Source organism: Ranitomeya imitator, chromosome 1 (assembly GCF_032444005.1).
Source record: "Ranitomeya imitator isolate aRanImi1 chromosome 1, aRanImi1.pri, whole genome shotgun sequence".
Classification (NCBI taxonomy): domain Eukaryota; kingdom Metazoa; phylum Chordata; class Amphibia; order Anura; family Dendrobatidae; genus Ranitomeya; species Ranitomeya imitator.
In genome coordinates this window covers 1185433162-1185450651 of record NC_091282.1, presented here as the reverse complement: position 1 = coordinate 1185450651, position 17490 = coordinate 1185433162, and the positions used below count along the sequence as shown (strand labels likewise).

At 43.6% G+C, this 17490-nt stretch overlaps 1 protein-coding gene across 2 annotated transcripts in view; it reads left to right on the top strand.

Moving 5' to 3' along the window:
• Positions 1-17490, top strand: part of SORCS2 (sortilin related VPS10 domain containing receptor 2) — a 1198559-nt gene that overhangs the window by 985032 nt on the left and 196037 nt on the right. For both annotated transcript variants that reach the window (XM_069744776.1, XM_069744775.1), the window contains exon 6: positions 14621-14685. In XM_069744776.1, the coding sequence (XP_069600877.1) occupies positions 14621-14685 (65 nt within the window). The remainder of the gene's footprint in view (positions 1-14620; positions 14686-17490) is intronic.

Below are 17490 nucleotides of genomic sequence, written 5' to 3'. Positions count from 1 at the left end.
TTTATTGTGGGAGTGTCTCTCCCAGTAATATAGGCTGGATGTGAGGTCTCTGTGTTTTCAGGTTGCTGCAGTCTTCACTTGCTTCCATGTATCAGCACAGCTTCTATCCTGAACTAACACTGTATTTCTTCACCATGTAATTGCCTCCTTGCTTATACCGTTTGCCCTCTGTAAAGCTTTAGATATTTTCTCATCCCTCCACTACAGTTCTGTGTACAAAATGCTATCTCTAAGGCCGGCGTCACACACAGCGTAAGACAATACGGTCCGTATATTACGGCCGCAATACGCTGAAAAGTCCCGAAAATAGTGGTCCGTAGCTCCTCCGTAGGCAGGGTGTCTCAGCGTTTTTTGCGCATGGCATCCTCCGTATGTAATCCGTATGGCATCCGTACTGCGTGTTTTTCTCGCAGGCTTGCAAAGCCGACATACGGCTATACAAGGGATCCATGTGTAAAAAAAAAAAAATATATATATATATATATATATATATATACTGTCTATATATACAGTATATATATGTCAGTAGACACATATATATATATATATATATATATATATATATTAATATTTCTTCCAGCGCGAGATAGCAGAAAGCCGGTAATTCAATTTCCGGCTTTTGCTATCTCCTTCCTAAACCCGACATGATATGAGACATGGTTTCCATACAGTAACCCATCTCATATCCCCCTTTTTTTGCATATTCCACACTACTAATGTTAGTAGTGTGTATATGCAAAATTTGGCCGTTCTATCTACTAAATTAAAGGGTTAAATGGCGGAAAAAATTGGCGTGGGCTCCCGCGCAATTTTCTCCGCCAGAGAAGTAAAGCCAGTGACTGAGGGCAGATATTAATAGCCTGGAGAGGGTCCATGGTTATTGCCCCCCCCCCCCGGCTAAAAACATCTGCCCCCAGCCACCCCAGAAAAGGCAAATCTGGAAGATGCGCCTATTCTGGCACTTGGCCACTCTCTTCCCATTCCCGTGTAGCGGTGGGATATGGGGTAATGAAGGGTTAATGCCACCTTGCTATTGTAAGGTGACATTAAGCCAAATTAATAATGGAGAGGCGTCAATTATGACACCTATCCATTATTAATCCAATACTTGTAAAGGGTTAAAAAAACACAAACACATTAGTTAAAAATATTTGAATGAAATAAAAACAAAGGTTGTTTTAATATTTTATTCAACGCCCAATCCAGTCACTGAAGACCCTCGATCTGTAACAAAAAAAACCTAATAAACAAACAATATCCTTACCTTCTGAAGATCTGTAATGTCCACGAGCTTTGCTAATGCAACGTTGTTCGTGGCTGCAAAACCCCGGGGAATGAAGGTAAAGTAGGTCATTGACCTATATTTACCTTCATTTGCGGTGAGGCGCCCTCTGCTGGTTGTCCCTAGATCGTGGGAACTTTCCTAGAAAGCTCCCAGGCTCGAGTTCATATGAGGACAACCAGCAGAGGGCGGAGAAAATTGCGCGGGAGCCCACGCCAATTTTTTCCGCCATTTAACCCTTTAATTTAGTACATAGAACGGCCAAATTTTGCATATACACACTACTAACATTAGTAGTGTGGAATATGCAAAAAAAAATGGGGATATGAGATGGTTTACTGTATGTAAACCAGGTCTCATATCATGTCGGGTTTAGGAAGGAGATAGCAAAAGGCGGCAATTGAATTACCAGCTTTAAAGCTATCTAGCGCTGTATGAAGTAATCTAATATATAATTGCCTAGAATACTACTTCCTGCAATTTGTGCCAACTTCCGTGGCTTTGTCCGGAGCTAATGTCCGGAGCTAATGTCCGGAGCTAATGTCCGGAGCTAATGTCCGGAGATAAGTGACGTCAACAGTGTCCAGTGTCTGATTGGTTGCCGCCTGCTGCGATCGACCAATCAGAAACGTGCCGTACTGTGACACACTCCGCCCGCCATTTTGGTGTGATTTTTGAATTTTTACCTCACAGCAAGTTTCTACTGCGTGGAGGCGGGCCCAGTGACGTTGCTCTTCAAGCTCCTGCCGAATTTCGCCAAAAAAATGATAATACCATTTACCAAAACTATATATATTTAGTTGTGAAGTGGTTCAGTGACATTTTCACACCAATTTTGAACTTTTGTTTGGTGTTTTCTCCATATACTGCCTATTATTCACTGACTGTTATACTGAGAGACTGCCGTTTATTAACCTCTTCTTTGCCACATTGGGTATATTGCTCTATTATTTGCCACATAAGGACATTGTCCATTATTGCCCAGCAATTTCTCTGCAATATAAACTGCCTATTTATTAATATCTGCATTCCTGCAAAGAACTATTGCCTATTATTAACTGGCTATTTTCCTACTACCTGACACTGCCCACAACACGCAAAGTTGTCGTCTGATGTCTTTCATCCCTCCCCTCATAAGCATGTTCATGGATCCTGTGTAACTGTACCTTAAATAACAAGAATTGTCAAGAGCTGGTGAGTGCAGCCATTTTTTGTTCTTTCTTACTATTATTTATTAATTGTATTATTCTTACATTTGAATAAATAAAGTGTATATGGATTCTAGACTCCCGATTCTTTAGAATCGGGCTGCCATCTAGTATATATATATACATATATGTGTATCACTGACATATATCTATAATATAACGCTGGGAGCGTAACTCTGTCCGAAGCCTCTATAGACTGCGCAAGCGCAAGCGCCGGCGCAGTCTGGGCCTCACAGAGCGACGCTCCCGGGAGATCGCGGTGTGCGTTCACACTGAACACACACCGCGATCTCCACCGCAGAAGCAGGGACCGCCAGGAGGGTGAGTATCGGCCTATATTCACCTGTCCCCGTTCCATCGCTGAGCGGCGCCATCTTCCCGGTCTTCGGTCTGTGGCCTTCAGTTCAGAGGGCGCGATGACGCGCTTAATGCGCGCCGGCGCCGCCCTCTGACTGAACAGTCACGGCCAGGAGACCGGGAAGATGGCGGCGCTCAGCGATGGAACGCCGGACAGGTGAGTATAGTAAGTGCTGGGGGGCCTGAGCTGGCGGCGATACCGGCACCTGACCCCCACAGCGCGCCGGTGTCCCCGCCTGCTCAGGCCCCCCAGCACTCGGCGCCGAGCGGGTCAGAGGCAGTATGGGGACGCAGGATGGAGCAGCACATAAGGATGGGGACGCAGGATGGAGCAGCACATAACAGTATGGGGACGCAGGATGGAGCAGCACATAAGGATGGGGACGCAGGATGGAGCAGGACATAAGGATGGGGACGCAGGATGCAGCAGCACATAAGGATGGGGACGCAGGATGGAGCAGGACATAAGGATGGGGACGCAGGATGGAGCAGCACATAAGGATGGGGACGCAGGATGGAGCAGCACATAAGGATGGGGACGCAGGATGGAGCAGCACATAAGGATGGGGACGCAGGATGGAGCAGCACATAACAGTATGGGGACGCAGGATGGAGCAGGACATAAGGATGGGGACGCAGGATGGAGCAGGACATAAGGATGGGGACGCAGGATGGAGCAGCACATAAGGATGGGGACGCAGGATGGAGCAGCACATAAGGATGGGGACGCAGGATGGAGCAGGACATAAGGATGGGGACGCAGGATGGAGCAGCACATAAGGATGGGGACGCAGGATGGAGCAGCACATAAGGATGGGGACGCAGGATGGAGCAGCACATAACAGTATGGGGACGCAGGATGGAGCAGCACATAAGGATGGGGACGCAGGATGGAGCAGCACATAAGGATGGGGACGCAGGATGCAGCAGCACATAAGGATGGGGACGCAGGATGGAGCAGGACATAAGGATGGGGATGCAGGATGGAGCAGCACATAAGGATGGGGACGCAGGATGGAGCAGCACATAAGGATGGGGACGCAGGATGGAGCAGCACATAACAGTATGGGGACGCAGGATGGAGCAGGACATAAGGATGGGGACGCAGGATGGAGCAGGACATAAGGATGGGGACGCAGGATGGAGCAGCACATAAGGATGGGGACGCAGGATGGAGCAGCACATAAGGATGGGGACGCAGGATGGAGCAGCACATAAGGATGGGGACGCAGGATGGAGCAGGACATAAGGATGGGGACGCAGGATGGAGCAGCACATAAGGATGGGGACGCAGGATGGAGCAGCACATAAGGATGGGGACGCAGGATGGAGCAGCACATAACAGTATGGGGACGCAGGATGGAGCAGCACATAAGGATGGGGACGCAGGATGGAGCAGCACATAAGGATGGGGACGCAGGATGCAGCAGCACATAAGGATGGGGACGCAGGATGGAGCAGGACATAAGGATGGGGACGCAGGATGGAGCAGCACATAAGGATGGGGACGCAGGATGGAGCAGCACATAAGGATGGGGACGCAGGATGGAGCAGCACATAAGGATGGGGACGCAGGATGGAGCAGCACATAACAGTATGGGGACGCAGGATGGAGCAGCACATAAGGATGGGGACGCAGGATGGAGCAGCACATAAGGATGGGGACGCAGGATGCAGCAGCACATAAGGATGGGGACACAGGATGGAGCAGCACATAACAGTATGGGGACGCAGGATGGAGCAGGACATAAGGATGGGGACGCAGGATGGAGCAGGACATAAGGATGGGGACGCAGGATGGAGCAGCACATAAGGATGGGGACGCAGGATGGAGCAGCACATAAGGATGGGGACGCAGGATGGAGCAGGACATAAGGATGGGGACGCAGGATGGAGCAGCACATAAGGATGGGGACGCAGGATGGAGCAGCACATAAGGATGGGGACGCAGGATGGAGCAGCACATAAGGATGGGGACGCAGGATGGAGCAGCACATAAGGATGGGGACGCAGGATGGAGCAGCACTTAACAGTATGGGGACGCAGGATGGAGCAGCACATAAGGATGGGGACGCAGGATGGAGCAGCACATAAGGATGGGGACGCAGGATGGAGCAGCACATAAGGATGGGGACGCAGGATGCAGCAGCACATAAGGATGGGGACGCAGGATGCAGCAGCACATAAGGATGGGGACGCAGGATGCAGCAGCACATAAGGATGGGGACGCAGGATGCAGCAGCGCATGACAGGATGGGGACGCAGGATGCAGCAGCACATAAGGATGGGGACGCAGGATGCAGCAGCGCATGACAGGATGGGGACGCATGATGGAGCAGCGCATGACAGGATGGGGACGCAGGATGGAGCAGCACATGACAGGATGGGGACGCAGGATGGGAGCAGCGCATCACAGGATGGGAGCAGCGCATCACAGGATGGGGACGCAGGATGGGAGCAGCACATGACAGGATGGGGACGCAGGATGGGAGCAGCGCATGACAGGAAAGGGAACGCAGGATGGAGCAGCACATGACAGGATGGGGACGCAGGATGGAGCAGCACATGACAGGATGGGGACGCAGGATGGAGCAGCGCATGACAGGATGGGGACGCAGGATGGAGCAGCACATGACAGGATGGGGACGCAGGATGGAGCAGCACATACCATGATAGAGACAATATACCAATATAAATGCTCGCCACCCGGGCGTAGAACGGGTTCAATAGCTAGTATATATATATACCCCTATTCTATGTGTACACATTTATTCTACCTATTCTACTGGAAGCTGTCAGTGTGATTTTACTGTACACCGCACTGAATTACCGGCTTTTCTCTCTAACACCGCTGCGTATTTCTCGCAAGTCACACTGCTGGTCCGTGTGTAATCCGTATTTTTGGGGCTTCCATAGACTTTCATTGACGTTTTATTTGCGCAATACGGTGACAAACGCAGCATGCTGCGATTTTCTACGGCCGTAGAAAGCCGTATAATACTGATCAGTAAAATACGGCAGATAGGAGCAGGGGCATAGAGAATAATTGTGCCGTTTGTTTTGCGAGTTTTACGGACGTATTTTCTGCGCTCTTACGTCCGTAAAACTCACAAGTGTGACGCCGGCCTAACACTGAGAGAAGGGGAAGGAGAGCAGAAAGAGCCATCAGAACCTGGAGGATTGGTAACATTTTTGCAGGGCACCCTGCTAGTCAAAGGACTTACAGACTTTCTGAAGCAAAATTGTAGAAAGTTTTTTATTGAAAACTGTTTGGAAATTTGTTTAACATTTAGGTGATCAGAAGAGGGGACGGATATCGCACCCCCACGGATCAGATATTCATGGCCTATACTAAGGAATCAATAATTAATATTTAACAAAGGCCATCAATGTTAAAGTTGTGGATAACCCGTTTAAATAACCTCTATAGGACCAACAAAAAACACGGCGTTTTCTTCCCGAAGCAGCACCACTCCTACCCTTTTCTAATAGTGAAGCTCCATTAAAGGGAAATGAGCTGCAATACCATAATAATAATAATCTTTATTTTTATATAGCGCTAACATATTCCGCAGCGCTTTACAGTTTTGCACACATTATCATCACTGTCCCCGATGGGGCTCACAATCTAGATTCCCTATCAGTATGTCTTTGGAATGTGGGAGGAAACCGGAGTGCCCGGAGGAAACCCACGCAAACACGGAGAGAACATACAAACTCTTTGCAGATGTTGTCCTGGGTGGGATTAGAACCCAGGACCCCAGCGCTGCAAGGCTGCTGTGCTAACCACTGCGCCACCGTGCAACTACTATAATACTGCTCCTATGTACAAGTATGTACAAGAATATAACTACTATAATATACTACAATATAACTTCTATAATACTGTTATTTATGAGTAAGCCCATACTGGCACTGCAATACACAACCTGTGTGCAGGTGTGGCACTATTTTTTGACAAAAGCATTTTGTACAATTTTTTAAAATGATAAGCAGAGAAAACCTTTCATAGAATGCAACTCCCAGCCTATAAGAAAAATATAGAATTACAAGGGGGCCATTCAGATAAATGATTGCCCATATAATGCTGCATATACACAATTAACCTTAGCATTGGAGGAAGATGACCAGAAACCAGTTGGAGACTTGAGTACATTTTAGTCGTACTGGCCTCCTTACCCCATCCCACCAAAGTTCTTACCACTTATTAAAAAGTGATCCAAGCTGGCGGACACTGGCGTCAAAAGTATTGCAAAAGTTTTGTGCTACTTAAAAATTTTTTGTAGTTTTACTCCAGAATTCTGGTGAAAATTGCGTGATAAATTGGGGCCTATGTATATTAAGAAGCTGTAGAACCTCTTAAAATAATATTATAATAAATAGTATCAGTAATAGTACAATAAATACTATATAATATAAATCAGAAAATAAATAAATATTAATACATTTATAATATAATACAATTAGTTATAATAATACATGTATAAATAATATAATAAATATCATTATAGTATTTTTATATAGTAAATAATTAGTAAAAATATATCTAAAACATTAATGATAAAATAATTAAAATTCCTTATTTTAATAATAATTATTGCAAATAAATACATACTGAATGTATTATTAATATATGATAAATAATACAATAATTATTTTTAAATAATATAATAAATGGCATTATTATGATATAGTAAAATAATTAAAAATATTAAAATAAATATATTATAAAAACATATAATTAATGTATTATTAATTTATAATAAACAATAGGATATAATAATGCATTTATAAATAATATAATAATTAACATTATTATTATATAATAAATACAAATGTATTAATATATACTGAATATATCATAAATAAAACAATAAATTAATAAGAAATCTATAAATAATGTAATACAAATATTATATGATACATAATGATTACAATAAATTATTAAATATTAATATACACATATAACATAGAAATAAATGATTAAATGTTGTTAAAAATAAATATATAATTAATATATTACTACTATATAATAAATAATAAATCTATAATATAAATGTAAATCTGTAATTAATATAAATAATATAATAAAACAGCAATAACAATAACAAATGGTCAGGTTTGAGACGGAATAATGAATATATTTATATTCCTATTATTACATACGAGGACGTCCTATCACATCACTAGATATTTTGGATATGTCTGGAGATGGGATTTCTGAAGCCGGCCATGAAGCATATGGCGGCATGAATCATTCACATGGGATAAAATACTTGGTGCAGCCGCTAGCATTCATCATTTTTTTGATGGGAGACATATGCACCCGAGTCTTTTGAGGTGCAGAGAATGTGACACTCTGTGTGAGAAATGAGATGGCATCAAAGTGAGGCGCATGAAATATTTAAGAGCGCGGCTGATGTACGAGGAGCCCCTTGAAGTTCCCCACTGATTGTTAGCAGATTCAGGGCTGTCACTTCTCCTTTACCTGCAAATTTTAATTAAACTCTTTTTGCAAATGGAATCACTTTATTTTAGAAGATGACGCATAATTTAGGATGTTTGGGTGACTCTTGGAATTTAGGATTTGTCTAAAGCAGTGATCGCCGCCCTGAGCCTCCGCAGCTGTCCCAAAACGACTACTTTCATAAATGGAAACCACCGGTTGGAGACGACTCATCGTGTAGACCATTATGGGTCCCCATTATGGAGTCATTTTTTGACACCCAGGACAGAAGGATCTGATGTTTGTTTCACCTTGCGCACACTTTTAAAGACTTTTGAGCCAATTTCTCCCCTTTGCTCAGGACAAATGCGGTTCCTTTGGAGCCTAGACACGCTTATAGGTTCTCAGCGCTCAGAAGGAAGGAGATGGGACCAACATGGCTTGAATCCCCTTTTCCCTTGTCTAGAAAACCTGGGTATAGGGTGAAATTATAATACAAAAATAAGTTATATTTTATTCACATTCTGTTCCCACTTATTCCTCCCTATCCCATGTTTGCCATCACATCAGAACTGCATTGCAACTAAGGGAGATTGTTATTGTTTTTTTTGACAACACTGCTACGGTGTCACAAATGTGATGGCCTCTGATATTGTCAAGTAATTGAACATTGTAAAACGCGTCAGGCTGTCAGTGAACTTCCTCCAGGCTACTTTCTGTAGGTGATATAAGGCTATTTCCAAACACTGATCCCTGGTCTTCTTAGGAATAGGCTGCCAGTGCCATGCACGCTGCTGTACAGGCACAGCCTGCTGCCTCTCTTGTGCCTTTTCCTCAGGACAACATATGACGTTCTTCAGTTTCCTACTAACTCCTCCCACAATTTCCAACGATCTGCTATATAATATTATATGTTCTAAAAAGCCAAAAAAGGAGCGGCGCTGTAAATAAACGATTCAAGAAGTTGAAGTGAAGACCCTCTAAATGCCTCTCAATGGCATCCATGGTATCCAATATTCGAAGAAGAAGATCTGCTCCCCACAGATTCAAGTGACAATGCCATATATTCAGCCATACTCGGCTATATTCCAAACCCCCATAGAAGTAAATGAAGAAAGACACGTTCACAACCATCTCACAGATCACAGCAGTCACAAGACTGAGGTCAGGAACCGCCATTGTAGAGGTATATAACATTTATGCTATTTCCAGAGGATATGCCATCAATGACTTAAATGGGAATTACTCTTTAACTCTACAACACCAGTGAGTAAAATATTAATCCCGTATTCTACACTAGACCACTAAGAAATCAAATTTTAAAGGAGTGGTCCCCTTTCAGAAAACGTTCTTTACTTACCCTCCTCAGGTTCAGTGCTGTGTCTCTGCTGATACCCCACTGTCTGTTTTTTTTTTGCTGCAGTGATGATGTCATGTTGACACTGAGCTCACTGGCCCTGGTGATGTAGACTGCATTCTATAATGATGCAGATAAGCCCCCGATCCGACCTGAAAGATAAGAAAAATAAGTTTTATTATACTCACCCGGGGGGCAGTCCGGTCTGATGGGTGTCGCCGGTCCAGGACCGGCACGTCCCATCTTTTTGCAATGCCACCCTCCTGCTTCTTCATGGCTTCCCGGCATCGTGCTCCTGCGCAGGTGTACTTATCTGGCCTGTTGAGGGCAGAGTAAAGTACTGCAGTGTGCAGGCGCCGGGAAAAGTCAGAGAGGCCCAGCTCCTGCGCACTGCAGTACTTTCCTCTGCCCTCAACAGGCCAGATAAGTACGCCTGCGCAGGAGCACGATGCCGGGAAGCCATAACGCAAGCAGAAGGGCATCGATCATAAGAAGATGGGAGGCGCTGGACCTGGACCTGTGACGCCCATCGGACGGGACCGCCCCTGTGTGATTATAATATAACTTTTTTGTCTTCTCTTTCAGGTCAAATCTGGGGCTTATCTACAGCATTATAGAATGCTATATATCAGCCCTGAAAGGCGGTGGCCGTATCTTATATCAGCCAAACCTGGTGTCAGGTTCCCTTTAAGTATGCTGACATCCTATTATATACAGTATGAGCCCCCACATAGCCCCCCAACATTCAAAATGAGCCCCCACATTTCCCCTCTACATACAAAATGAGAGCCCACATAGCGCCCTCAATCAACAACCAAAGCGATCAACCTATGGGGCACTAATACATGTAAACCATGACAAGAAGAATCCTTAAAAAATTCTCTCTTTATATAGTTAGTTTAAAAACCCATATACCTCATAGTCCGTGTCCATAGAAACGTGGCCTGATCAGTTGTGTATTTAGCTTTATGGCATCTTCTGACAAGTCGCTTTTCCCCCTTCTTTTGGTCATTCAGGGTTTTATCAGGGAATTCCTTTTATTAGTACAAGAAAAGGAGATCATAAGCCGTACTGCAATGATGATAACAGCTCACAAGCCTAGACAATATGCCCACACATAGCCCCTACATAAAATATGAACCCCCGCACAGCTCCCTTATATGCAGTGTAAGCCCACACATAACCCCCTACATAAAATATGAACCCCCACACAGCCCCCTTATATGCAGTGTAAGCCCACACATAACCCCCTACATACAATATGAGCCCCCACACAGCCCCCTTATATGCATTGTAAGCCCACACATAGCCCCTACATAAAATATGAACCCCGCACAGCTCCCTTATATGCAGTGTAAGCCCACACATAACCCCCTACATACAATATGAGCCCCCACACAGCCCCCTTATATGCAGTGTAAGCCCACACATAACCCCCTACATAAAATATGAACCTCCACACAGCCCCCTTATATGCAGTGTAAGCCCACACATAACCCCCTACATAAAATATGAGCCCCCACGCAGCCCCCTTATATGCAGTGTGAGCCCACACATAGCCCCTACATACAATATGAACCCCCGCACAGCTCCCTTATATGCAGTGTAAGCCCACACATAACCCCCTACATAAAATATGAACCCCCACACAGCCCCCTTATATGCAGTGTAAGCCGACACATAACCCCCTACATACAATATGAGCCCCCACACAGCCCCCTTATATGCATTGTAAGCCCACACATAGCCCTTACATAAAATATAAACCCCCGCACAGCTCCCTTATATGCAGTGTAAGCCCACACATAACCTCCTACATGCAATATGAGCCCCCACGCAGCCCCCTTATATGCAGTGTAAGCCCACACATAACCCCCTACATAAAATATGAGCCCCCACGCAGCCCCCTTATATGCAGTGTAAGCCCACACATAACCCCCTACATAAAATATGAGCCCCCACACAGCCCCCGTATATGCAGTGTAAGCCCACACATAACACCCTACATACAATATGAGCCCCCACACAGCCCCCTTATATGCAGTGTAAGCCCACACATAACCCCCTACATACAATATGAGCCCCCACACAGCCCCCTTATACGCAGTGTGAGCCCACACATAACCCCCTACATACAATATGAGCCCCCACACAGCCCCCTTATATGCAGTGTAAGCCCACACATAACCCCCTACATACAATATGAGCCCCCACACAGCCCCCTTATATGCAGTGTGAGCCCACACATAACCCCCTACATACAATATGAGCCCCCACACAGCCCCCTTATATGCAGTGTGAGCCCACACATAACCCCCTACATACAATATGAGCCCCCACACAGCCCCCTTATATGCAGTGTGAGCCCACACATAACCCCCTACATACAATATGAGCCCCCACACAGCCCCCTTACATGCAGTGTAAGCCCACACATAACCCCCTACATGCAATATGAGCCCCCACACAACCCCCTTATATGCAGTGTGAGCCCACACATAACCCCCTACATACAGTATGAGCCCCCACACAGCCCCCTTATATGCAGTGTGAGCCCACACATAACCCCCTACATACAATATGAGCCCCCACACAGCCCCCTTATATGCAGTGTAAGCCCACACATAGCCCCCTACATACAATATGAGCCCCCACACAGCCCCCTTAGCCCACACATAACCCCCTACATACAATATGAGCCCCCACACAGCCTCCCTATACATGGTATGAGGCCTCACATAACCCTGTACATGCAGTATCAGCCTCCAGACAGCCCCCTGTATACAGTATGAGCCCATAAACAGCCCCCTATAGACAGTATGAGTCCACACACAGCCCCCCACATACAGTATGAGCTCCCACATAGCTACCTAAATACAGTATAAGCCCTATCAAAGACCTCTATATACAGTATGAACCACTTACATAGCAACCTATAGCTGCGCACAGAATATTACAATGTGGGCCATCTAGCCATGGGCCCCCCTGGTGGAGCCTCGGGCCCCGGGAGGTAGCCCAGATTTCCCTCATCATAATCCGCATAAGATCATCCTGGAAAACCGTATAATTGTGTATGGAAATGGGCTTTGTAAACTGGACAACCCCTTTAAACGTACACACAATTATTTGCTGAGCATTATTTTCAGAATATAAAATACAAAAAATGGCATATATTATTCCATGTAAAGGTTTATTATGTCTCTCCAGCCATTAACTCTGTGTTGTATTACCCCACCCCCGTTCTCCGCGCACATTGATGCATTGCTTTCAGTGATGTTTATATACAGAAGATATCAGACTTTTCCCCTATCTTCTTATGTTCCTGGTGAGTTTCCCTTTCTGACTGAGAGACTGTTGTAGTATTGGTGATCTAATCTTGTATTCATTATGCGGCATTAATTACACATTGCCGGCTTTATTCTAGCCTCAGTATGGCTTTGTGTTTTTGACTTGATAAATTGGCTTAAAGTACAGGAAACTGAAGATTGTGGAATACATTTCACTAGGCCAGGTATTAAAATAATGACTTTCTGCTGTGCTTATTATTGAGACTTTACCAGCGATTGTTCTCTCTGAAGAAACAGCGTTTGGTGTTTTTCAAGCTTTGAAGTCTCAGAACAACATTTGCTTTATGGATGAGCGTCAGCGCCGCGGCTACGGGTGGAAGTGGGATCTCCAGGACATTTACCTGTGTAATGAATGAAGCAATAATTAGGTCTCACTATGTAATAAGGATCATTTCTAGCATCATCATTGCAGGGATCACTGAAACACAGTGAGTAATCAGAATAAAGCTGCTCCTCATTGGGAGCCTGAGTGAAAATACCGGGGCTGCCAGTAGTGATGAGCGAGTATGGGGGGACGCAAACATAACATACGAGCATGCCCAAGATACTTGGAGAACACCCGAGCATGCTCGGAAATCTCGAGTAAGGAGCACACTCGCCCATCACTAGTTTACTACACGGTCAGGTATGGCGACCTGGACCAATCTATCTATCTATCTGTCTATCCCATATCTATATATCTAATATCTATCTAATATCTATCTATCTATCTATCATCTATCTATTATCTATCCCATATCTATCTATCATCTATCTATCTATCTATCATCTATCATCTATTATCTATCTATCTATCTATTATCTATCTATCTATCTATCTATCTATCTATCCCATATCTATCTATCAATCTATCTATCATCTATCTATCTATCTATCTATCTATCTATCTATCTATCTATCTATCTATCTATCTATCTATTATCTATCTATCTATCTATCTATCTATCTATCTATCATCTATTATCTATCTATCTATCTATCTATCTATCTATCTATCATCTATCTATCTATCTATCTATCTATCTATCTATCTATCTATCTATTATCTATCTATCTATCTATCTATCTATCTATCTATTATCTATCTATTATCTATCTATTATCTATCTATTATCTATCTATCTATCTATCTATTATCTATCTATCATCTATTATCTATCTATCTATCTATTATCTATCTATCTATTATCTATCTATCTATTATCTATCTATCTATTATCTATCTATCTATCTATTATCTATCTATCTATCTATCTATCTATCTATCTATCTATCTATCTATCTATCTATTATCTATCTATCTATCTATCTATCTATCTATTATCTATCTATTATCTATCTACCTATCTATCTATTATCTATCTATCCTACCACTGACTTGAAAATTCTGCTTACACAACAGCAACAGAAAATAGTCTGTATGGTCAATTTATTCCTGAAGGCCATATGGCTCCTACATGACAGATGTTTGCTGGTGAATGTCCTGATTGGTAAATTACTATGAACATTTGCACATCAGTAGTGTAGCTGATACGTGTTTGCTGGAATAAATATCATCCACATTTCCTTATAACAAGTGCGAGGCTATAGGTGATGTACACGGTTCTGTTGTGTCTCTGCAGGTCTGTTGCTGGAGTAGATACAGATCCAGGTCTGGTCCACATGGAGATGCAAGATACAGACGGAGGTGAGTCCATTCATTTCACATATGTGAAATACAGCACATCGTGTAACATGATCACAGTCATTTCCTGTGTAGCGCCCCCTTCTGGTACAAATTAAATGTTCTAGCTGTCAATCGAATGACTCACATCTGGTCTCGGTGAAAATCAAAGATAGCACTTGTTCGAGAAAATTGCGCAAACCCAATCAGTGCAACTCCCTGCCTTAACATTCCAGTCCAGTCTTCACTCATAGGCCACCGGACTTCTTCATGCTACTTTCTACATTATGACTTTGTAAGACATCAACCCAAAACCCAATAGGACTCATGGTGAGAAGAAAACTGGCAGCCTATAAATGCAGACTGCAGTGACCAAGAGAGACGTTGCATGGACAAGATGAGGGTCAGGGAGAGATGAGTGTTAATTTGTATTTTTTTTACCCTACGATTATTACAGCCCCAGACAGGGTTGGACTGGAGTGCCTGGGGCCCACAGGGGGATTTGACTCTTGGAGCCCACCCTACAGTTATATGCAAATACCTGTTAGCTGTTATCCACATTATAGTGGAGCATGAACTGTAAAACACAAGTGGCTCCTGCACATCTACTGTGCGCCACCATGACTGGGATGTACAATTGCAGTAGTCTGCATTAAAGGTGTTACTTAGTTAAAAAGAAGTTATAATAATACCACATAAAAGGGAGAAATCCCGCCACACCAGGACTGGACTACATATTCCACCATATAGTGACCAAATAATACCACATACAAGGGAGAAATACCGCCACACCGTGACCCGACTATATATACAAGGAACAAATACTGCCACATCATGACCAAACCATATATTGCCACAGACAAGGAACAGTGATCAACAGTGACATTATACACAGGAGCTCTGTATATAGTGTATAGTGTACAGGTACAATACAGTGATCACCAGTGATATTATACGCTGGAGCTCTGTATATAGTGTACAGGTAATACAGTGATAACCGATGACATTATTTACAGGACCTCTGTATATAATGTCAGTGTACAGGTAATACAGTGATCAACAGTGACATTATACACATGAGCTCTGTATATAGTGTCAGTGTACAGGTAATACAGTGGTCCCCAGTGACATTATACACATGGGCTCTGTATATAATGTCAGTGTACAGGTAATACAGTGATCACCAGTGACATTATACTCAGGAGCTCTGTATATGGCGTCAGTGTACAGGTAATACAGTGATCACCAGTGACATTATACACAGGAGCTCTGTATATAGTGTCAGTGTACAGGTAATACAGTGATCACCAGTGACATTATACACAGGAGCTCTGTGTATGGTGTCAGTGTACAGGTAATACAGTGATCACCAGTGACATTATACACAGGAGCTCTGTATATAGTGTCAGTGTACAGGTAATACAGGGATCACCAGTGACATTATACACAGGAGCTCTGTATATGGTGTCAGTGTACAGGTAATACAGTGATCACCAGTGACATTATACACAGAATTTCTGTATATAGTGTAAAGTGTGCATGTACATGTGATACAGTGACTCACCAGTGACGTCTAAAGGTGAAGTCCTTCATCTTCACTTTTCTTCTTCATCTTGCACAGACTGCCATCTCTTCTTCATGCTGGGATTTGTCTCTGCAGGAAATAACAGTCTTTTATAGCTGATCTCTTCCAGAGCACATTCCCCACATTTTTCCTGACTTCTACACTATGCCAGATGAGGAAAAAAAGCGACATAGTGCCCCCCTGCACAGTAACAGGACCCCTTTTTGTTCCCCCCATTGAAAACAGTCTCCAAAAAAGTAAATTATATTACAGCAGTAATAATGTCCCCTTTTGCCACCATAAACTAATAATGTATGTTCCTCTTTCTGGCCCCCATACAGTAATTAAAATGAACTTGTCAGGTCCCTCATGCCCTGCAACACAGCATCATTCACTTTCAAACATACATTCAAACATACCTGTATAATATTTTTCTGTAAAAAGGTTTAAAAAAAGCATTTATATTGCCCTCATTTCCTATGCTAATGAGGGCTTTGACAAGGCAATGGGGTGTTAGTCAGCCCTCTTTCCATGTTATGGCGGGCTTCAGAGGAGTTTTGTGCATGTCTGGACGTTCAGAAGACACATTTAGGGATTTACAGCTTTTGAGGTTGTGTATGATCATAGCTCCAGTAGAAGTTGGCTTCCTAGATTTGGCGAGATGCACCACACTCATATCTTCCTACATTCATGGAGGGAAAAATGGTAACAAAATTCTCATTGGGGTCTGTTACAAACCCCCAAATATAACAGAAACCATGGAAAGTCTACTTCTAAAGCAGATAGATGAAGCTGCAACCCATAATGAGGTCCTGGTTATGGGGGACTTTAACTACCCGGATATTAACTGGGAAACAGAAACCTGTGAAACCCATAAAGGCAACAGGTTTCTGCTAATAACCAAGAAAAATTATCTTTCACAATTGGTGCAGAATCCAACCAGAGGAGCAGCACTTTTAGACCTAATACTATCTAATAGACCTGACAGAATAACAAATCTGCAGGTGGTCGGGCATCTAGGAAATAGCGACCACAATATTGTGCAGTTTCACCTGTCTTTCACTAGGGGGACTTGTCAGGGAGTCACAAACACACTGAACTTTAGGAAGGCAAAGTTTGACCAGCTTAGAGATGCCCTTAATCTGGTAGACTGGGACAATATCCTCAGAAATAAGAATACAGATAATAAATGGGAAATGTTTAAGAACATCCTAAATAGGCACTGTAAGCGGTTTATTCCTTGTGGGAATAAAAGGACTAGAAAT